This window comes from Photinus pyralis, unplaced genomic scaffold (assembly GCF_008802855.1).
Source record: "Photinus pyralis isolate 1611_PpyrPB1 unplaced genomic scaffold, Ppyr1.3 Ppyr1.4_LG7, whole genome shotgun sequence".
NCBI classification, from domain to species: Eukaryota; Metazoa; Arthropoda; class Insecta; order Coleoptera; family Lampyridae; genus Photinus; species Photinus pyralis.
Window position 1 is genome coordinate 1,561,626 of NW_022170738.1, and position 24,268 is coordinate 1,585,893.

At 35.9% G+C, this 24,268-nt stretch overlaps 1 protein-coding gene across 1 annotated transcript; it reads right to left on the reverse strand.

The window, feature by feature from the left end:
* Positions 1-16,003: 16,003 nt before the first annotated feature.
* On the reverse strand, positions 16,004-21,867 carry LOC116176310 (microtubule-associated protein futsch-like; the record flags this gene model as incomplete). The annotated part of the gene is made up of 3 exons (XM_031494805.1): positions 16,004-16,178; positions 16,228-18,680; positions 21,763-21,867. Coding segments are annotated over 3 exons (2,718 nt in total), but the record flags the coding sequence as incomplete, so codon positions are not given.
* Positions 21,868-24,268: the final 2,401 nt, after the last annotated feature.

Genomic DNA, 24,268 nt, shown 5'->3' on the forward strand with positions numbered 1-24,268 from the left:
GTATGCAGCACAAATCAGCAGACCAGATATTTCTTACGCAATTGGAGCTTTGAAACTGAATTTTTTTTTCTTCTTAAATTAGATCAAGTTAGTTTTCGGTTTGTCAAACTAAAATATTATTGTGCTTTTGGTAATAAATTTATTAATTACATTAAAAATATGTAAATTCCGGAAACAAAGAAATCGAAGCTGACAATAATAAGAGACGATTATTTCAATTCTCAAACCAGAAGACAACTTAAGAAACAATGAATTTCCAAACGCTTTTCTTAGTTCTTATTGTTCTTTACTTACAATCAATAAAACAATAAAATAGTTTATGGTTAATTGCCGTTTTTATTCTTGTGAAACTCGCGTAGAACACTAAAATTTCATTAGTGCTCAGCCTTTATAGGCAACTTAAATTAGATCGAATATTTTTGGATTGGTAATAAAATTGTACGACGTTCATAACGTACCTGACAAATTCCTACACAATTGAAGCACGACAGAACTTTCAAGAATTTTCTAAAGCGTTACCCGATTTATTGTTTAAGGGATTTCTAATTATCGACGGACCGAACTGTCGCGGGAAATTTTCCACTTTCGCGAATACAAAGAAGGGAAAACCGTATTCGAGGCAAACACAAATTTAGAAACTTCATTAATATCACCATCAGTTTGACTTTTGTTGACGTTTCAACACAAAATTAAAAATGGATTTTAATATTTCCTAGCTTAAAAATGTGAAAGAATGACTCGATGAAAAGCGAAACTGCATCTTTTCTATCGAGGAAGTAGTAATTGCCAACGGCTAATTAAATAAACCATTTATTCCATTAGTTAGTTGCTCCAGGGTCATAATTGCCCCCAACATGTTCACATATACCTTGCGTATTGACCAATACTGATATCGATTACAAACTCTTCGAATTTAAGTCAATGATCACAGCTTCGTATGCAATTACCGTTAAATGATAATTAGAGTACAACCAAACCTGTTGAACGAGAAGGCATTTTGTACGTATAAATTATACAGTCTGAGTATTGAAAGTATAATCCGTTATCCGTGAAAAAATCAACTTTATTGACCTTACCGTATCCCGAAATATTTTCCGGAAAAAATTGGGACAAACTTATTTTTGGGTCGCGTGCATCTATAATTAGTTAATACGAATTTTTATTTCCGCCATCCGACGAAAAAAGACTTTGACATTTCATAACGAGAACGCGTTTAATTATTAAACGATCGAAAAAGTAATTACGCAAATTAACGGTAATTACCATACAATTTTTCCTATACCTAATAAATTAAGGACGAAAACGGCCATTCGGTTTATGTAATAGAAAAAAATGTTAATTAGCTCTCTTACATTGGTTTCCCATTGTTATATAAGCAAAGTGCGGTATAAGTATACCGTTTCTTATGTATGTAAATGGGGCGTATTGTTCAAATACGGATACTTTACAGCAGTTTGACAGAGCAGGTATATTAATTGCAATAATTACTATCCCATGTTGTAAGGTGAAAAGGTGAATCCAGTTCGGCATAAATTTTTAATATTTTAATTCTTTTACAATACCTATATAGATTTATAATTTTTTCTGAAACTACTTTAGAAACAACTACTCTCGTTTCTAAAAAGGGTGAAGAAAATGTGATTTTCCTTCCTAGTGAGGAAAGTAAAAAACAATTGCTGCTTTAATCTTAATAAGGGCATTTAAAATTCAAACACACTCGTATCTAGATTGCTATGTGTCAAACTTCATTATTGCATGCGATAATTTTTCAATTTTGATTGTAGTTTCAAAAAAAATTACCTATGTGTAAAACTTGAGAAAAAAGTGCTTTTCAACTGTCGACCAATTTGAACTCGAATTGAAAAGCTCCACTTTCTTCTCTAGTTGTACAAATAACTATTACCTCTACATGGAGAGTCGATTCGTCCCTTTGCTCTCTGAAGGGTTTCATATTTTTTGCGTAATTTTCATCTTTTATTTTATTGTGGAAATTCTGGAAATCGTCTAGAAACCTCGGGAACCACTTCAAATTGGCGGAAATCATTGAAGAAATCCCGAAATCGCACACAAATCTACTGAATCACCTGGAAAATCATTCGGAATGACGGAAAATTCTCGGAAATCAGTCGAGAAACGGAGAAAATTCTGGTGTCTGTAGTTAAAGACCAATTGTGAATTTGTGATCAGCAAAAAAATCTGCATGTGTGGGGATTCAAATGGACAATGTTTTGTACCTCTCTGTAGTACTGGCATTCCCGGCGAACTTTGTACCGCCTTTGGGAAATTCCGTTTTTTCTCGTACCTGATTGTTCCCCTTGTACCCCTTCCTGTAGGGACTTCGAGAAGTTCAATTTACCAAGGTTTCATTACAATCGGGTGAACCTCGGGATGAACGGTTTAGGTAGGCACAAGTGACAGACAGACAAACATTCATTTTTATTTATATAGATAATAGCAGACATGACGAACGAGTTGACCTTAAGGGCGTTACTTAGCTGACGTTAATCCTTTACTGCAGAGCTATTGTAAAAAAATTTTAAGAAATTAGCAATTTTAAATCCACTTCCTCAAAAGTAATTTTGTGATTGGTCTCGTTTGGGGAAAGGCTCGGGGAAAGGTTTATCGAAACGTCTATAACTGCGTTCTTCTTCCACCCCTTACGGCGTGTAGAGCATCTCCAACAATGTAATCGTTGAAACTAGTATGATCATTAACAGACCTACCCTTATCTATCCACTTTGTGTCAACTTTGCATAAGTTAAGTATTAAATATTGTATAGATAAACACTATACGTAATAAGTATATAGAAAAAATTAATTCAGACATTTGACTTGTAGGTAGCTTGAAAGTTATAAATGGAGCAATTAATTTCAAACGTACAATTTAGTAAGCAATTAATACAGAGTGTGGTTTAGCATTAAAACCATAGCCACAATAAATTTATTTAAGGTAGTTTACTCTTGTAAATAAGTTGCACCCCCAACCGATAATTTATCACAGGTAATTTATTAAGCAAACAATTGAAGGTAGCAAAAAGTGGAGAGGTGCGCTCCTTGAAATCTGACATGAATGAAGTCTAATTGTGGTTGGCAATTAATTGGAAATGTCCTGGAAGAAGGAGATTATTTTATGGTGGAATTAGTTACTTCAATCTCTAACCAAAGGGACAAACCCCAAGATGATTTCCTTCGATATTAGCGTTTGACACTGGACAAAATCGGGGAAATTACCTCTATGAATTGTTGCACCAAAACACAATTATTGATGCGACGTACAAGTCTATAAAATGATGATTTTTAAAACACAAAATGATCTATAAAATCGCATAAAATAAAATAAATTATTTCAAATAATAATTAACAGTGGTGTTTCCTTAAATACTGGAGACAACGAGAAAACGAAGCTGCTGGTTTCACGACGGTTAAAGAGCGTGTACATAAGCTAAATTTTGGACAGTCAGCCGTATTTGCTTAGTTGAAGACGCAGTCCGTCATTTTTATAATAAATTTGTGCAAAAGCAAATTGACCAAAGTGGCGTAAGAAGATTAACGCGTGTTGTCCGATTTAGGAAAGCGAGTAGGAAAGTTTCGTCGAGTTGAAAAAGCAAGCGGCTGTAGTGCACAGCGAGCCCTTTCGTTAAGGTTCTTGTCTTATTAAAAGTTATGGGATTTCTGTCCAAACAGCTACCTAAAATGTGATCTAATTACAAGCCAGTTCGAGTCAGCGAGTTTTTGTGTTAGTGCTAAGTGCGCCTGAATATCTCAATTACCTCATACCTAGATTAATTAAATTATTAAGAAAAAACTAAGTAATTTAAGATTTTTTTGTTTCAATTGTCGACCGTCTGCGTGCGGGGTAATTATATCCAAATAGACTTTGTAAGCCTTTCTTTCATTCAGGGATTTTGTTTTAATTCTTTCTTGTGTTTCGGAATAAATTTTTGTCATTGTCCAATTGTGTGTTTATTCGAATCCAAAGTGCGACCCCGATAGAATTCTCATGTCAGATTTTTCTATTCGTGCTGAAGATTTATTTAAGGTGTTTATCGAAATTTGTCGTTTTAGTGCCACCCTCTATTATCCAATGTTACTATGTTATTAAGATGTATACATATACACAGCTTGTCAGAAATTCACTGCCTGTTTTGCCTCATTTCATTTTTAAAACATTTCGCATTCTTTGCACTGTGCAAAGGTTTAAAATGAACGATTGCACGCGATTATCCAGTTACCTGGTCGGTCACTTGATTTCAAAGTAATGAATAACCTTTTAGCTAAATTAAAGGGAGAAGCATAGGTTTTAAGGTGCGTCCAAACCCTCATCTCATATGCATAAAAATTTACGCCGACAATTAAAAATGAGGTTTATAATAACACCGTGTTGACAAATAAAATTGTTACGATTAATAGGGGCGATTCTTAGCCAAAATTCATGTTGTCCGTTTATTGATGTTCGGAATGTCATGCTCATGAATTTCTGAACACGAATACAGCCTCATGGGCAAAAAGAAATGTCGGATTTGAGTAGTTTTTAGCTGATTTTGCAAGGATTTTTAGAAGCCTTGGCGAGATTATGTAAGATACCATGTGACTAAAATCTGAATGAAAAATAATACAATCTGTAATTAATAGGGGGTCGCGTGTACATAAAAATATCGTCACTAATTAATTATGAACCAAAACCATGCATGAAACATTAGTTCCTTATAACTTGTAAGAGTAGAGCCCTGCTTTGATGTCTAACTAGCACCCTTGCCATCGCGAGTAATTTTCGCTAAATCCGAGAAATCAATATCAAGTAATTTCTGTATTAAAGAAATGTCACCTCCGTAGCGTTATAACGATAATTTTCGGCTCGTGTGTAGGTCGAAATTATAAGTTTAGAACTTTGGAGGGTAGATGCCCTCTGAATCTAGGGCAAAAGCATTTGTTATGTTTAGAGTAATTTTTCTAGCCTGTCTCAAAGTTAATGATCAAATCATAATTTGGTGTCACGCATAAATTAAACGTATCTTTCTTCAATTTTAAGTACTTATACTTACGGCTGAAAGTCAATGGAATGCAGTTAAGTATGGTACTTGTGTAAATTCTATGAACATTTCGACAGTTAAAATTGTTCCCTTCAAATTTATCCTAAAATTTGCAAATATAACTGCATCATCGCCCATTTCGGTCTTACGAACTCAGTAAGTCCGAATCCAAACCCCAACCCCAAGCTAATTTCAGCGACATTCCTACAGAACAAGACGTTTCTCCAGCCAATTAGAATCAATCAAGTGGCACCATTGAGATACGGTATTGTAATTGCAAGGAATTGTTTTACTTCCTACCTGAGAATTATGAAGATCATTTCTGATTGCTCACGAAATGTGAACTACTATTTTAAAATGTAGAGATGCAAGTTAATAAAGTGTCTGAGGGGTTCATTGTAAAGTTAAAGAAGGGGAGGAATTCGCGCTGTGAGTCATGCATGTTCCCCGTTAGTAACCCTGAAAACGTAAAATAGGGCGTATCGTTCGCATAATAAAAATGGGCGAGCTACGATGATATCAGACCTTTTTTCCCTTGGGAAACATTACGGTGTTTGTCTGCTATTTTGACATTGCTCAAATAGTTAGAACCGTTCACCTTCAATTTAAATTCATAGATGCGGATTTGCATACCATATTTACTGTACAGTTACGAAATATCGAAAATTCGGTCAATCTCGATTCTTGAGCTGTTTTGGTATCACCAAGGGTGCTTTACTCAAATTGCACCCAATAAGTAAATTAGGTAATCAAAGAGCGGCATCGGCATGTGTTGAGACTAAAATTTACAGTTATGTCCAAAATTGAGTTAAACCGCACTCGCATTACCGCATCAGTTCAAAAACCCCCAGGTACACAATAGGATCCACTTCCAACAACAATAAGTAGAAGTCAACAACAACAGGCATCCGTATAAAAATACACTCGCTATATATACCACTCGCGACACCGCGAAATAAGTCTTTAAACGCGCTTCAAATAAAGACTACGAAACTCGACTATTATATAAGAGCCGAGTACAGTATTATTCTATAAAAGAGACGACGGACAACTAACCGGCATTAACTTTTCCACCAAAGAAAACTTGCTATCGGATTTATTCGCGTTCACTCGCAAGTACAATTATCAAAAGGTGTTAATTGGAAATTAACTGTCCGAAAGAATTTAACACCGAGCTCCCGCACGAAACTGATTTCCTCATTTCGATTTCGCTCTTTATTAATGTATTGCTCCTAGTACCCATTTAGCAAAGCTTTCTCCAATCAATAATACTTTCAGCATACAATAATGGCACATTTGCATATATTTAATGAAGTTACCTTAGGTACCTCGCCCATGTAAGGGCGGTAATCGATAAATAAGACGTCATTCCAATAGAAATCGGTTCAAAATCGACCAATTTACTCGAAATAGAGCAATGTCGTTGACAATAATAAAAGCACAAACTGATTTTCTTTCCACTTTTTCCCGAGGAGAAAACTTGGGGAGTTCGAGCAAAACGACATTGATTTTCCGAGATCGGTCACAAAGTTATGAAAAAGAAAACCGGCCAAAAAAGCGAAATAACTAGAATATTCTTTGCACGTAGGTGCCTAATGTTTTCTGCATGTGATGACAGGTAAGTGCTGTTTAAAAAATGATGAGAGATGCTTTTGTATTATACCGCGTTTCTCTTCTCCTTTAAGGGCGTGGGAAACTTGTACCTACCCGGAGCCATGATATTTTTTAATAGAGAAACTGTGAATTTCGGTTTAATTTTGTTCAATCGCTGTTCTTTGGCAGTCCTTTTTTCGAATTACTGGTTTCGAAAATCTCAAAATCAACTCTGAGACCTACAAATCAGTAACTGCATGATCGTTAAGCGAGAAGAGAATTTTTCTGAAAGATTTTGTGCTGAAATATCCATCAGAGTAACAACCAGCATGATTGAAGAAGTGCATCAAAACGGAGAAAAACCAATTTCATGAACAAAGCTGGTATACTAAGTAGTTACTAACTAAAATTACTGACAATTTGTAATATATTCACTTACGTAGGTATTGAATTAAACAAATTCATAGAAGTTGAAATCTGAGCTCAACTTAAACTGGTGATTGCAAAGAGCCCATTACTTACTTTTACCTATGTAATAACTGTAACTATTCCGTTACTTTTCATTTGTGAGTAACGCATAATATGTATGTTATAGTTAGTTATCAAAACTGCATTATGCTTTAACGAGCAAGTAGTGTTGTCACTTTTTATCCAAATTACATACACGATTTCTTCCCTAGCCGAAATAACTCTGCTTATACACGGTGTCCATTTTTCGAGTGCCACTATGGAGAGTGGAGTATTAAGAGATAGAAATTCCGTTAAATGAGGGCAGTGTTGCTAATTTTCGTGTTGAATAATAATCTGAAGAGACATTTAAAATATCTTTAATAGTTTTGAAAATATCGCAAAAAACGAAAATTTCTGATTTTCTTTACATTTATAATTAACACATTATTCACACACTTTTTAATGGAGATTTCGAATATGGCATCCCGTTTTTAATAACTTTTAATATGACGGAGAAACACGTGCAACTTTAATTTTTCTTATGAGCGCCATTTTGGATTTTGACATTTTGAGATTACGTCTTTTTTTCTCTTTACAACGATATATCACACGCGGTGTTCAATATTACATTTTTCCTAAAATTACAGTTTTCATTTTCTGCGAAGAGTGCTTTGCAAAAACAAAAGGTTGACTTATTTCAAGTAGTGTCATTTACGTTTGTGCTGGTTTTATTGCGAAAGTATTATTTATTCTCATGTATTTTGTTCTAATTTGAATTATAATTTCCTTGCAAAACGAAGGTTCAATTCTGTTCAGATGAAAATCGAATTTTCTCAACACTAATTCCCTGCCAACGCTGCAACCAGACATCAGATGGATCAAAAGGTCAAACTTTTGTTCACAATAAAACAACGTTTTATTTTTCCAAAGCACTCTTCCAAAAAAGTTAAAAATTGTATTTTTAGGAAAAATGTGATACTGAACGTAATCTCTAAATGTTGAAATTTAAAACGGCGCCCATAAGAAAAACTAAAGATGCTATGTGTTTCTCCGTCATCTTAAGCTTTTAAAAATGGGATGCCATATTAGATATCTCCATTCAAAAGTGTCTGAATAATGTGGTAATTAGAAATGTCTAGTACGATTACTTTACCATAAAAAAACGAAAATCAGATTTTTTGCGATATTTTTAAAACTACTGAAGATATTTTATATTTCTTTTCAGATTATTATTCAGCACGACAATTCGCAACTTTGCCCCCATTTAACCAACTCTCTATCTCTTAAGGTAAGCGAGATCCCATAGTGGCACTCGAAAAATGGACACCATGTATACAGAATGGAATAAATTAATTTCAAGTATTATTATGCACACTGCTGGGAAGAAAGTTGAAAATTAACAGTATGTGGGAACGAATTATCATAAGAGCGAATTGTCCGGGAGGGAATTATCCGGGCGCGAATTGCCCGCACACCACAATAATCATTGATACAAAAGAAGCGAAAACTCTCCAAGTTTATTCAATAGCTCAGACCACACATTTTCATGTCTATTTTATCAAAGCATCGGGAAGAACTTCCCCATCGCTGAATAGAGCATGAAGTCGAAATAGCTCATCTTTATTCGCATACCCCCCTTTGAAAGTGCGTAAAGGGTCTCATGTTTATGTATCCCACTGCCAAGAACACTTTCATCTGTGGTAGAGATGGGAATTTCCTTACATCAGTTTCGAGCATTCTGCCGGCTACTCCGAATTAGGTTTTCCTGCAGTTTTCCTAATTCGTAAGGTAATTACCGGAGTAGTATAGAACAAACTTAAGACCTTCTGCAGGGGAACCTCTAAAAAACATTATTCGGGTCACTCTATATTTGCGCGAAAGTCTCTTGAGGGCCCAGAGGGACAATAAATAAATAAGTAAACTAAATAAACTAAAATGTGTGATCTAGGCTAGATTACCGTTTGGGCGTGTGTCGTGTTACGTATAATAGGGCACACATCGAACATTTGTAATTTGGGGAGTAAACTTGGGACTTTTTTTGATGTATCAATGCTTATTATTACAATATATTTAAGTATATGGCTTATTAGCTTCTGCTATAAAATACAATTTTGTGTTATACACGAGAATAAGAGGAAACTAAACATCTCGTGAAAGTTAATTCACTCGATAGTTAAAACTACAGTGACTTTATAAGGACAGTGGCGACAACTTATCATAATCCGCCATATTGGAGCTAAAAAATTGATTGTAAGATCAATATACCTTGTCATGTCAAATTGTGAGCGTAGAATAATAAATGTCAGTTTCATTTAAGTAAAGATTCTTGTTCAAAACGAACGGCGCAGAAATGATCGTTTAAAGCTTTGCAGAACAACCTATGGGAAAACAAATGCCTCCCAAATTCAAAAAGGTATGGGTATATGGAAAACGGTATAATAAGTATGAAATATGGAGCAATATCCAAAATGTACATATAAATAATCATTAAATTGTGTTTGACATTTCAGTGTCTTCTGTCACTTCTTGTCCCCTGTCGCGTGTTGCTCCTTCCGGACTTAAAAGTATTTCTTTAGTCTCTTAAATGGAAGACAAAACACGTTGATCTAGTCCACGGAGTACAAGAGATCAATATTCCATGTGCTCCAGCAAACATGAAACCAATTCAAACGTATTTACGATCACAATTGAATTTGCTGCTAAATTTCGGATAAGCTGCTTCTCTAACCAGTTTTCTATCTAAACTCATTAGGTATTTAGGGCTTCTGAAAAAAATTTTACATCAATTACCAGTCGTAAGGTTAGGCACAGTTTTACATCTAAAAACACTAAGCGGATTACATACCTTATAATATCGTAATAAATCCAAACTATATGCGTCTTTAAAAATCGAGTTTATATAAAACTGGAGACGGAAAACGTAAAATAAAGCAAATACAAGAAGCAAAGTGTAAACTAGTAACATGAAGCCGTGACAATTACAGGTGACACTGTCAAAACAGTATAATTAATAATTATAGCACGGAGTGCACCGCGTCGTTTTGAAGGTTTTCTATTGGCCAGTTTGGAATTTAGCTCCAATATGGCGACCGGAACCAACGACCAATCAAAAACGAGATACCCTGTTGTCGCCACTGTCTCTATAAAGTCACTGTAGTTAAAACATCCCTTTATCGTATTGTATAATAAAATAAATAACTATTATAATATTGCGACTTTGAAAGCATGCTAATTTTGACGTCAAACTTCGAAAACAGTTTCCACTTGCGATCAGTCTTGAAACTCCATCATTATTTTTATGAAGAACGCATAAAGACGCACCATAAAAAAAATCCGATAAAACTGAATACAGAACGATCCTCGAGAACACATATGTACATCATTTTTACCACACTTAAGCGGTTGATTCTGGCTCTTTTTTGAATCGGCATTAGTTTTACTTTAATTCGAGGTGCGTACATACAAAATTTTATTTAAATATCTTAATAAATAAACAAATTTGGATTGCGCAAATACAAAAGTTGGGTTGCACATGCGCAATTTTTTTCATTCATCTGCATATTGTACCTGATGTTTAAGGAATATTTGCTAACACAAAAAACCGGACATTTATATGTTCTTTGTAACACGAATTATAAAAGTAATCCTTTTTTGGAGGTTTGGGCAGTTTTTGGGCGGTAACTTTTTCGCCCGTTAGTCTACGTATCCGAAAAACAATAGAGACCGTTCTTATATCTTGAAGAACATGCGTATTATTTTTCAAAGAGATCGGACGTTTCTACACAAAGTTATCGTGCACACGGACAGACAGACAGCAATAGAAAATTATAAACGATCTCGAGGATCGTTCATAAATGACAGATATCAGAAGGAAGTTGATCCGATAATATGAAATTGCATAGTTTTCTTATAGATCTTAGTGCACGAATACCAACATCTCCTGCTGACAAAGAAATGATATCTTTCAAATATTGTGGTCTCATTCCATCTAAACCTGGTGAAAAGCCGGCAGAAAAATAAATGATAACTACTCGATTCTGTTCATTATCTATTAGAGAAGAGTCCTTGGTTTGAAAGCGTCTGGGAAAAGAAGTTCACGAGATGGTAAGTTCGTCAGCAACATTTTCATTAAACGGAGCTAAAGAGTCATCGGAGGTTAACAATTTCCCAGCTTCTCTGATGTCGAAATCACCTACTTTTGTTTCGACTTTATTTGTTAAGGATAAATATTTGAAACCGTTTGAAGATCAGATAAATTAAAATTAGAAAAATTTTCCCGAGATGTTTTCCGAATTTAAAATTAGATGGTTTGTAGAACAAGAATCTTCTTTATGACATCGAGAGGTGTGAGTTTTCAAACCATTAATATCCGGACAAAATTGGCATTGAACTGTCGAAATGATGACATTTGGGGCATTATTTTCCTTTAAAATTCCAATCGTTTTCGTTAGATACAGAGTGGCCTAACGAGAAGTATACAGAGGGCTTTTAGGGTACTAAATTTATAAAATTCGAAAAATCCTCGAACACGTCAATTTTGTATTCGAGGGGGACAACTTTTGGAATACCAATCACGAACCCAAGTCTTCACCCCTCTACGTAGGGAGCTTAACCCCTAAAATTTTAAATGGAATCCTATGGCAAATGGCACATTATTTGAAAGCCAATTTAATCGTGATTACTAATCTGCTTTGCTTTTTAAATTCTATTGATTCGTTTCGGAGATATCGCATTTGAGATGGTTTTTTCTAAAAAAACCAAAACAAATGCGATCTAAGTCACTTTGTATTAAAATTTTTGCATTTTGTTCCTTAACTCATCAAGTATGTACACAACAAATTTCGTGGAATTATCTTCATTTTCGTTGTCCGGTCAAAAATTGCAGCGGAACTTTTTTTTTCGAATTGTCAAAATCTACTTTCAGAATCTTGATTTTCGTGTTCAAAAACCCCCCGGTTCACAATTTCGTCGAAATCAGAATTTTTTTCGCACACCCATTTAGGCCCCTGCCCTTTCGTGTTGAAAAAAATTTTGCAAAATCGGAAAGAGATACTCAAAACCTATTCAAAGACGCGCCACCAGTCATTCTAACTCTTATGGTTACCGAGAAAAAAATTAAAGAAATGCAAATTTCACCACTTTTATGAGGATTTAATTGGAAAAAGTGCTCTACCACCCACTTTTTTTACATACCTATATGTAACACCGAGTGTAACACGCTATATAACTAAATTCGGCCCCAAGAGAGAGTCGTACTTCAATTTTTAAGTTGTGTCATTTCAATGACGAGCTTTGTGTTCCATTTTTAGTGCACTTTCACTTTTAAAAAAATAAAAAGTGCACTTTTCGCTCTTGTTTTAATTAAAAATTTCAATTTTCATATAGAACTTTTGATTAATATTATGTCATGAGTAAAGTGAAAGGACGTAGAAAAAAAAATGAAGGTTTCATGACGATTTCGGGAAACACTTTTTTTTAACTTATGTTTGTGTTTTATGCAAAACAATGCTGACCTTCTTGTGGATCATGTTCTTTAGTAAGGTTACCTAGTGTTAACCTTTTACAGACCGTCAATTAATACCCATTCCAGATTGTAATTCCACTGTTGTAAAAGGGTCCAATTTACACCTTAGGAAAACGAACGAAAGTGGTGGTTTTCAAAGCACTGCCTAGTGAGGAAAAACTGGGAAAGAAAGTGCGGTACCTACATTACAACGCTAATAATTATTATGCAAAGTCAAACTTGTTACAGAAGAAGGTTATCTAGTAGGTACCTACTCATTTTTATTAATCGATTACCTACACGATCTGGTTTAAGTATCTGTTAAGCAAAGTAAAGGACCAAAGGTAATTTTCAAGTACGTAGAAAATTGTTTAAACACTGTACAGACCAAGAGCTGCACAAAGGATAGGTACAACGTCTTTGTTCGTTGGATACCTATTAAAAAACATGTTAAGTGTCCTCAGAAGACGTACGACCGATTTAATTACACGGAGGGCACAACACCACCGCCTCAGGCATGGAAAAGATTAAAGCAAGAGTCTAAGGCATGGATCAGATTAATCTTAATAGTTAACCGCTCGTTTTAAGTTTAACAAATTTAGCTACGGCCAACACGCTCTTTGTTGCGATCTCTTTTCGTGAGACTAATTTTAGTAGCGTTAATAGTTGGGAGTAAAAATAGTAAGTATTTAAAAGAATTCAATTTCAAAGTACGATCACTTGACAAATAGTCCGCCATGCGATTCAAATTAAAACTGGCACGTTATATCCAACCTTTGTTTAGTTAATAAAAATATTGGAATTCCGATGTCGAAGACCCATCTGGCAGAAATTTAAGTTAGGAAGTAAGGAGACCACATTTTGTGTTTAAATGTCTTGCATCTTATAAATGGTTTTCAGGCCGATCTTCCGGTTAAGTTGAACTAGTAATAGCCGTAAAGACTATCAGAAATAGAAAATTCTCTGGGGGTTTCCATGCATTACCTCGAGTGTGTTTATACATTGTATTCCTCCTCATATGTAAAACCATGTTTCGATTTAAACTTTTGCATCCTTTTTTCTGTAACGGTATCACTTTTGTAAAAACACCTCTCCAGATACCCATCATCTCTTGGGGAGGTGATCCGCACTCTTTTAAGAACTTAATTACACTCCAGTATTTCATTTAGCAAGTTTCTTTCCCACACAGGATGTCATACCTTAAAACCTTAAAATTAAAGGGGTTCTTTCCTTAACTATCCTGCCCATTTTGGTTCCCCAATATCAATAGAATTCTTTCCCCGATTACTCCTAGTTCTTATGCTTTGTTTTTTTTTCGAAGAGCATTACAATTTTTTGGAAAAATTTGTAAATATTTGCTTTCGGGCCAGTCTGTCCCACACTCTATCCCCAATTCATGTGACCATATTAAAAGGATTCTTTCCCTTCGATCTTGAACTAATCTTTTATCCCGAATTTAAATATCTGTAGATTTAATCTGTGAGTGCCTAATTCTCAGAGGCTTTTTAAGGGATGACCCCTTGCATCTAAAGCAGCCCCCCTACTTTAAGTTGAAATCATATGAATCTGTAGTTTATTTAGTCAGATTTGTTGTTATAGATATACAGGGTGAACTTCTCTTTTCCTGATTATTTTAATTGAACTTTACGAGCCCAGTTTATTCATTACTTCATTATTTTCCTTTGGAAAAAATGCTCCGTCTATAGGTTTTTATATCTTTTGTAATTAAAGACGTACCTATACCACTTGATATAGATATTATAGTAAATTAATAAATTATCGAGTATTTTTGTTTTGATTGCATAGGGGGATACGTTGCCGGTTGTAATATGGGAATCTGGACGTGAGAAGATGCTCGGTTCTCGTTAACCCAGCTAGTAAGTGTAGCACGTTTCAATATAGGACAAGGTACACATTTTATTTCTTGTAATAGATCCTGACAATTTGGGGTGCGTGATATTAATGGTATGATTGCTTGATTTATTGATTATATCACTGTGCCTCTCATATATGAAGAATTCATTGATGTTAAGTAAATTTGTTGTTGCGCCCCTAAACTAGAATTCGTTCCTATAGTTATTCCTTTGAAAGTCGCTTCAAAAAAGTTATCCTAGCTCGTCCTGTATATAACTATTTCGCCTGCCCCACTTATTATGTGCGGCGCATTAGCCGTCGAAATTAGAATTAGAATACAAGATGTCACCGTACAACCATCAATAATGAGCGTGTCTGTTAAAAGGTAGCATACCATTTTTATCGACCTCATCTGTACAGCGCTGTGAAAGCTTGTATAATGTTGAATTAGGGAATTAGAAATATATCAAGCGCGATTAGAAAGCAAGAAGTAAATATAGTAAATTAATTATTGCGGTACGTGTGTATATTCGGGATGGGGTAAATGAAGCGGATCATTGTAATTAAAATAACAGTATAGAGAGCGAGTTGAATACGTTTATCCTTAACCTTAAGATGTCAGGATTACTCACTGGCGGCTAGGCGGAGCACTTTATATATATAATTACATTACATGATCCACCACCAATTTAGTTAACAGGTGTGAACATTAACCAGAGGTAGGTTGGTGTAGAAAAAGTAATTGTAATTCCCGTTACAAAATTCACCATCTAATCGTTGCTCTTCTCGTTTCCAAAGCTCACCCTTTATATTATAAAATCCAGTGTTTAGACATACCTAATATTTACTCTATGCTAATGTCAATTAGTTAGCCTACAATAGCGAAATCTCAAAGCCTCCAAAATTAAAATGCGGTTCTGGTGATGTCCTAACTGTAGTGACAACATTAGTCTGATATTAGTATGACGAATCCACCACTAAAAATAACTCTAAAGTGCGTTAGCACATTTCACCCAAGAACCCCTGTCTCCTGGGGGTTTATCCAATTACCTATTGTTTTTAGTTGGATTCTAAATGTTTACTCCTGGTCCTCTGACCGCTAGGCCTTTGACAAATCTGCCTAAAAGCTTGGAATAAATAGTGAATTTTTTCTATGCCAAAAAGGGAATAGGGGAAAATGCCCCAGTCCTCCCAAAGTATGATTAGTCCACCTCAAAATCAATAAGGTTGTGTCTCTAAGGACACCGGAGTGCTAGGCAAACGATAAATTAAAAGTTTTAATGCTTTCTAAATAGTCCAATTGTTATGAAAGATTCGTCGCAAGTACATATATAAGTACTTTTATAGGCAACTCATTCTACGCAGCCGAGATGGTACGAAAGTTATAAAATTTGTTCCATGAAAACATTGCACACAGATGCTGTAATATAGGCAACCCACTCTACAACTCTGTATATCAAATTAATCAAAGCCTTCAAACACAAAGGTTTCGAAAAGTCAACCGCGATCTTTATGACCTACACAGCCCAAAATTAAAACTACAGTAGATATATTCATAAAACGAAAACCGTAGTTGGTACATTAGGAGTCAATTATTACGCACAGACAGACGGACATATGTAAACTGTAAAAACTTACCAATTCTTTTGGGAGGCGAAGCCCCGCTCAGATCGCTAGCGGAACTGTGCAAACTTCCAGCGTTATTTATTTTCGTTATTGTCGTATCTGAGCGTGCCCGTGTTCTTCTCCTGCGAACAGACCATTTAATGCAAAATTCGGAATAATCAGAGCGCTTACAGTTTATTATTTGGTGTGACATTTGGCCGCGGCGGCGTCGGGCTATTATTAGTGAACACTTTGGATTTGATTTCCTTAAAGCTACTGGGATTTTTGGTAATTTTGTTCATGACCGCGTCCCAACGGCCAACGGTTTTTTTTGGGGCGGCATTCGTTGCGTTTTCCTTGCGCGGCGGGGTGCTGGATTGGAGCACCGCTTTCACCTTTGAAGCGACGTTCCTCTTTGGCATTTTGTATTTTTTTGAGGCGCTATCTTCTCGGGGCGTATGTCTTGGTGAACGTACGCTTGCCGGACTAGACGCGGCGGTTGAAGGCGTAGGGGATTTGCCTTTCAACTGCATTTCGGTACTCTTCTCCTTTTTTTCGGCGGAACCCGGTTTTGTCGCCGATCCCGTTTTGGTTATGGTTTTATTCAAAAGAGCGGGCGCGTTATTTTGACTATCGTTCGAGATTGTTTTGCTAGACGTGTCCGATGGAGAAGGTGACACGTCTACGTTTTCATTTTCTGCACTTGATAGCTCATCGGTTCTCGTATTACCTTCGATGTCCGTAAATATCCCACTCGAATCCATATTTTCGCGGTTGTTAACGTAAATATCAGCTGCAGCTTGTGGATCAACCCCATACAGTGTACCGTCAATGATCCTTGCCAGTCGATCACCTCTCAATGGCGGCTCCTCGTGATTATCGGCATCGCTCTCGGTGTAAAAATCAGAGTCCGTTAGCGGATCGGGGCGACGAGGTTGGGGGCGAGGCATCGGTCTTCTGGTAAGTGGCGAGTGATCCGCACCTCTACTAGCTGGGCGCGACATTTCTCCATCGCCCTGATACCCAGTATCTAGACTAGTAATGCTAGTTATGCTAGTAATAAAACTGTTGCTGGTAGTTTTTGACTTTGTCTGTTCCGATTTTGAGTCGCACTCGATAACCGGTGTAGGATCTAGTGGCAAGTCTTCAGGCGATGGCGTTTGTTCTAACCGGGCCATGGCGTACGATTTTGATTTGGACAAAGAATCTAGGGGCAATTCCAAGTTTGTGGCATCCGATTTAATCGCAAAGCTCAGCAGCATGTTTTCGTCAATGATTCCTAAACTCAAGTCCTTGATGCTTACGTCGGGTAGATTTGGGCTCGACATCTCTGGCGGTTTGGTTTCGGATTGGTATTTGGGCTGGAAGTTTTGGAAATCAGTGGGGAGGGCGCTGATGTTTTCCGAGGAGAGGCTCCTGCACTCTGGAAACGCGGAGAAGTCCGTCATTTGTTCCGGTGTTAGTATGCCTAGGGATTCTTCAAATTCGAGAGAGTTTCGTTTGGTGTTGTCATCGTCAGTCGCCGGACTATAGGTGGGAGTGCCTTTTACTCTTCTCCTTCGTAAGGAATTTTCAATATCGGCCTCTGAGTACAGTTGTGTGGGATGAGTTAGTGGTGCAAGATTTTGGGATTCAATGCCGTGCAATTTCAGACATTTCAGTTTCGGTTCCCCTACAAATGTGTCATTTAAGTTTTTGCCGGAGTCACTAATTTGTGTCGTCTTTGTTCTTTGTGCAGGTGAAGACGTGTAGGTGGTTTTTTTAACTTTGCTCTCAGAGTAAACTAAGGTACTATTAAGGCTTGAGCTGGTACAAGGTACACACGTAAGCGACTTTGGTACTCTCCTTTTATCTTTAGTGACTAGAGGTGCGGGATGCGTTATTGTCTCGTTGATACGGTCTTCAGATTTTGCCGAAATTCTTGTTGAATTCACAATGTCAGGGAAATTATTTTCATTCAAGTACGACAATGTTTCGTCAGCGTTGCCAGATATTTCACATTCGTTAGTATCACAAACGTCATATGTGTTGTTATAACGTCCGCAGTCTTCTTCCGATTTGTCGTAAGTATCGGATTTTATAAGAGTCCTGTTGACTGGATTTTTTTCGGGAATTTGTATACTTTCGTAAGTATCTGACCTAATTAAACTCTTTGGTAAATTACTTGGTTCCCCTTCACAAGTGTTACCCGAACTCACGAATGTTTCATTTACGTCTATCCTTTCTAGATCCTTCCCCACAAGTCCATCCTTAATTCCAAAAAGCATACTATGAGGACCGGAGTGAATGCTTTCGCCGTCATCAAATTCATTGACTTCAACTAGAGAAACCTTGCATAATGGAGCCATCAAACCACGGGAATCTGGACAAGCGAAGTAACGTACACCGCGCACGCATCCATCGTTCTTTCCGTTTGCCTTAACCAATTCCACGCCGCACCAAACGCCTGGGGAAAAGTGCACGGTTCCAATAAAACGCAAGATGCCCTCCTTGTCAGCGACACGAACCTGTTTACCAAGATCTTTACGGGATAATTCGCAAATCGGCGTCGGCTCACTTGGAGAAATTGACACGGTATCTTCGGCGAATTGTCCTGGGAGCGGTATTCTGGAACCAAAGATCGGAATTCGCGTCTGGATCGAACGCTGAAAAGAAAAGAAAAGTGTTAAATGCTGTTTCATATTTTATTGGATAACTTATTAAATATTACGGTTGCGTCACTGAGGCTTATTACACGAGAAATGTTATAGTATAGCTGTCCTTCAACACGATCAACGAGGTACATAATTTCTATTGCTAACATATTTTATAGAGGACGCTCACTCACTTTTTCCCAATTTGCATACAAGATTCATGAACGAATTTTCTAGCGATTTAGGGCCATGGAGATAACGTGAAAACTACCTTTTTATATGCCAGGTCAAGTACCCGTACCCACTATTGTTGATAAGTGTTTGTAAAATATACTGCGAAGTTGAGGCCAAAGGGTAGGTAAGGTTAATTAGCTTCCCAGGATTTCTTTTTGTTGTTCACGTTCTCATATTACTCAGTAAGGAAAACAGTTAACATCCTTGAATTTATTACAGATACGAATGTTTATTACTACGTAACCCGTACGAGGGCAAAAGTTTTAGCAATGTTATATTACCGAACGCTAACTATATTATTCTTATTTAATTATTCCCAGTTTGCATTCAAATTAAATTCAGGTGCAACAACCGATTTCCGAAAACACTGGAAACTATCCACCTAAAGATTTAATAATTCGTAACAAAGGTTGCGTTTCTGCATTACTAATGCCAGTTATAAAGTTTCCTTAGATTCTAAGAAACGGAAACAAGAGTTGGTTTTTCTCTCTCATTTCTTCCAAAAAATGAAATACAAATAAAAAAGAATATGAAAATTGTTTGAGAAAAATTTTTTAAGTTTTGATCATGAGGGAACACCCTGTACATAGGTATTTAAATATTTTGAAAAAAAATTAAATTCCTTTTAAAAATATTTAAAAAATACCCACTCCTGATCGCAGAACTTAAAAATCTTTAAGCGTTCCATATAAAATTCCATATTACCAAAAAAGCAGAAAATGCACAGTTTTTGGAAAGCGTTCTTAGCATATGTAATTGTATGTTCTTTCTGTATGATAAAAGAAAAAAAATTGCTTGCTAATTAATTCCAGTTTTTTTATTAACGTGACTAGACTATACAGGACCTTCATGATTGCATGTACAGGATCTTACAAGTATCTATACAAAATTTTTAATGTAAAAACGCGCAATTAAAAATACTAATCGACGTTTCCGAGGAATTGTAGATCAATCCGTCCCTTTCAGCATGAAGGGGTGTAAGCTTAGCAAAAAAATGCGCATAAAATTTAAATAAAGCTGAATTCAGTACCTATTATTTTTTAAAGAAATTAAACACACCATTAAAAATTGGTAGGAAAGTTGCAAAAGACGCGGTTTAAATAATCATCAATTAGGTCATCGGATTCAAACGCTTACTGTAATATCTTTAGATCACTACCAATTGTGCCGAAATAAAACAAGAAAACGACTCTCAAGCAGCACAGGATTGAAGCACCAATATTGAAAATGAGTACTTTCTAACAACAATTTGTGCCTACGATGAGGTCAAGATGCTCTTGGCTTTATATCAATATTTTCAAAACAAATAAAATTTCTAATTTAAACTAATTAAAACAATTTCATCAGCGTACTGCACCAGGTACCAATTCGTGTCATCGAAAATGGCCCGCTATAAAAAAATCGTCTAGTTCACTTTACGATAGACACACCTGCAACATCATTATCAAGATGTGCTACTATTTATAATCAACAACCGAAGACTTATAACGGCATGTTACAATTCCTCCTACGTACAGAAGAGGAACACCCATCAGTTTAAGTATTTTTATTGTGGGTGGGTAGCTTAGTAATGATCCCAATCTCAATCCCAGACTGATTTTTGTTAGTTTTTCATCGCCGTAAACACTAATTGCGAAATACAGGAATCAACAAACGAGCGTTGGCAAACTTTTCTAAATATAAAAGTGGCTAAAATTACACTCCTTTCATTGTCCTATTACAACATTTACTACACGAAATGAAAAATGTCTTTCGAAAAACTCGTAAAACTCGGCAATTGAAAAATTCTTTCGACAATTTTCTAAATTACCCAATTAAGGTTTTCATATACAGAGGTGTTAATTAGAATCACTAATTGCTTCTATAATCCAACACATGTCGTAATTGTTATTATTGTTGTGTTTTTACTTCTATAAAAATATCCTAGAGAAAATTGTGAGGCGCTCGTGGAAAAATTTTGTTCCTCCAAAAATATAGTTCAAATACGCAGTCAAAATGCAAACAATAAACGTTTTAAAAAATGTATTAATAATGAAGGTTTTGCGGTACGTTATTGTAGACAATTAGCATGTGGCTTATAAAGCGTCATTATATTTATAATTAGAGGAAATGACAATTTCCTTACGGAAAAAAAAGATTTAATTAAGGACATTTTCAATACCTATCTCAGTTGAACAAACTTTTCTCGTTTCTGGGGAACGCTACAGCAATTTCAAACCTACGAAAAAGGTTATAAATGTCATTTGTACTACCCCACAAACTAACAAAAATAGGGTTGGCCTTTATGGGACCCTTGTTCTTACGTTATACTTGGTGGGTTTCTTAGATTACGAGTGTTAAGAACACCATTGATTTAGTTAATCCAAAGTTTTCTTTTTAACCATATAGAGCTTTTTTTTAGTAGTAAGGGACAACACATTTTGATTATATTTCCTCCATCTGGTAGTATTCCTGCACAGCAAACTTTCAGGTAACTCAGTTCTCGCACCCTTTTAATCTCTCTATTTGCGCTAAATTAAAAAGAGCCATAACGTAATGTACCTAATAATTTTATTACCAAAAGAACCATAATAATCATGAAGTGAAGTATCTAAGTATCCGACAAACTTGACCTAATTAAGAAAAAAAATTCAATTTCTTTCTTCAACAGAAAGTTCCCCTAAAACATGCTTTGTGGGTGATTGCAAACAGAATTTCGACTGTCATGGTGACAATGTGAAATTCTCACAGTCGTAATTAAGTGATCAGTCACCTCAATGAACTGATAGAAAAGGAAATGGTATATTAGAAAATGATAATTAGCAGGTGCGACTCCTGTATTCCAAAATTCTCGGCAGTTATTAGGGAGTAATAAACTTACCGGCTCACCGAGTTTGTTTATCAACTTAAACGTGTAGTTAAATGTGATAAAAGTGCAGTACCGCACTTCCTGTAGGGGAAACGCATGAACATTTCCATTTAAAATTTGTTAATTTCGTGAGCTCCAACAAGTTGCAAAATAATTACCTAAGTGTAGGTAACCCAAAGTGATAACTTTACCGTAAGTCTAAATTGGGTGTAATATTCACCTGGAGTGTATAACGAATGCACACACAACTAAAACTAATAACCTTTGTAGTATTACTGCGCAATTATCAACGTCGAAGTTGCCGATAGATTAGAAAATCCAGAAAAAGTAGACGCAAAGGTTACTAAGGATCAAATACGCCAGCAAACACGCAAAACAGGGAAAAAAGAAAGGAAAAGATACCTACATCACGTTATACGAGGGTGATATCGATTATGTAAAAATTGGTAAACCCGTTCGTTTTTGTATAAAGGATTATGACCCCGTATAAATCGGTTAACCTTTTGAAAGGTTACTCGAAGCTGAACTTGCTTTTTAGTGCTTTTTTCGAAATTTCCAGTGCAATCTTGTTGCAAAATTCATATTTGGACAGAAATTAAGCTAGTTCAATACACTAAAACTACACCAAGAAGGCGTTGAATTTTGTTAACCATGGTTTTTGAGAACAAAATAAGTTAAAAAAAACTGATTTTTGTATCTCATACACGTAAAATATGAGACCCTTAGTTTTAAAGTACGGAAGGTCTTTGTAACCCCCGTGTTATTTTTTACAAAATTATTAAAGTGATAACTGATAATTTTTAGGGCATTATATATCATAAGCAATCTGTAGGATGTTGACGGTTGATTCTTTTCCATAAGTTACCTAAGTGGAATTTCCCTAATGGGATTTTTAAACCGACAATGAAGTCCGTCTTTTCTATGTCATGTCAATTCAATGGAACCCTACGAAAGCGTATGAACGGACAAGATAGTTCAAATTATGTAATCCCGATAAATAAGTCGGGATTATACGTATCTCGAGATGTAAGTGAGGATTAGACTTAATCCCGAGATATGTCGGGATTAGGGAATGCAATGCCGGGATCGCGGGATCCCGAAATACCGAGACCCCCAGCATTTTTGCGGGATTAATCCCGCACATAAATGGAGCGGGATCCCGCGGGATTTGCGGGACTGAGGAATTTGTTTACTTTGTTAATGAAACACATAACGGGGAAGTTATTTTTTAAATAATTGTTAAATTTTTTCGTTAAAAATGCACTATGATTTTTGAGGCACTTTAGAAGTTCACCTTTTTGTGCTTTACAGGTGAGCTTTTTTTGAGTTAGTTAGGCTGAATTAAGGTACTTTTTTGTTAAATATAGTGAGAATTAGCGATTTATTTTAATACAGAAGTTAACCACACAGAATTGCTTATTTGCCAATTTATTTAAAGTTTTGCGGGATCCCTCGGGATTAACATCTAACAATCCCGCAAATACCGTGATTGAGATTTTGCTGCAGGATTGCATTCCCTAGTCGGGATTATACTTAATCCCAAGATGTAAGTGAGGATTATACTTAATCCCGAGATATAAGTCGGAATTATACGTAATCTCGAGATGTAAGTGAGGATTAGTCTTAATCCCGAGATATAAGTCGGGATTATACTTAATCCCAAGATATAAGTGAGGATTATATAAGTATAATCCTCACTTACATCTCGAGATTACGTATAATTCCGACTTATATCTTGGGATTAAGTATAATCCTCACTTAGATCTTGGGATTAAGTATAATCCCGATTTATATCTCGGGATTAAGTATAATCCTGACTTATATCTCGGGATTACATAATTTGAACTACCTTGTCCGTTCTACGCTTTCGTACAACTGCGAATTCGGCGCGATGTACTAAAACGCTTGGGAAAAGTAATTTAGCATTTTTTTAATTTGTGGGGGATGTTGATTAACAACCTTAAATTATCTGTAATTGGTAGTCCAAGAACGTCATTCCGCCAGATTTTTTTAGAGCATTCGCGCTATGATCACCAGAGTACTACTGATACTAAAAAAGGCGGTGGCTTTAGGCTTTAATGATTTTTTTTTTGTTAAATTTACAAATTTATTTTAGAGTCATCGATAATTTATTCATTACTGAGCTAGCCGTGGTATTAATTACTTAATTACAACAAATGTACTGTTACAGTAAAATTTTTACCAGTGCCGTAGAGTGCAAAATTTATTTTCTACAAGGGCGGTTTCTAACCCCTGTAAATCTAACTAGGCCATGATACGTTAAGTCGCGTCGTCGTACTCGATCAAGACTAAATTCATTAAATGCGCTAGGATATTTCATCTCCGTTATCGCGAACGAACGTATAAAAAACTTTCGTATTAGGTTACTGCACCGTGAGTGAAATAAGGGGATTTGAACTTCGTGTTTTATTTGGAATACGTAAACCTAGATGAATATCAGTGTCCGCAATTGGAAAATAACATTAACAAAAGTTAGAAGTGTGTCGTTTAGTTCTCC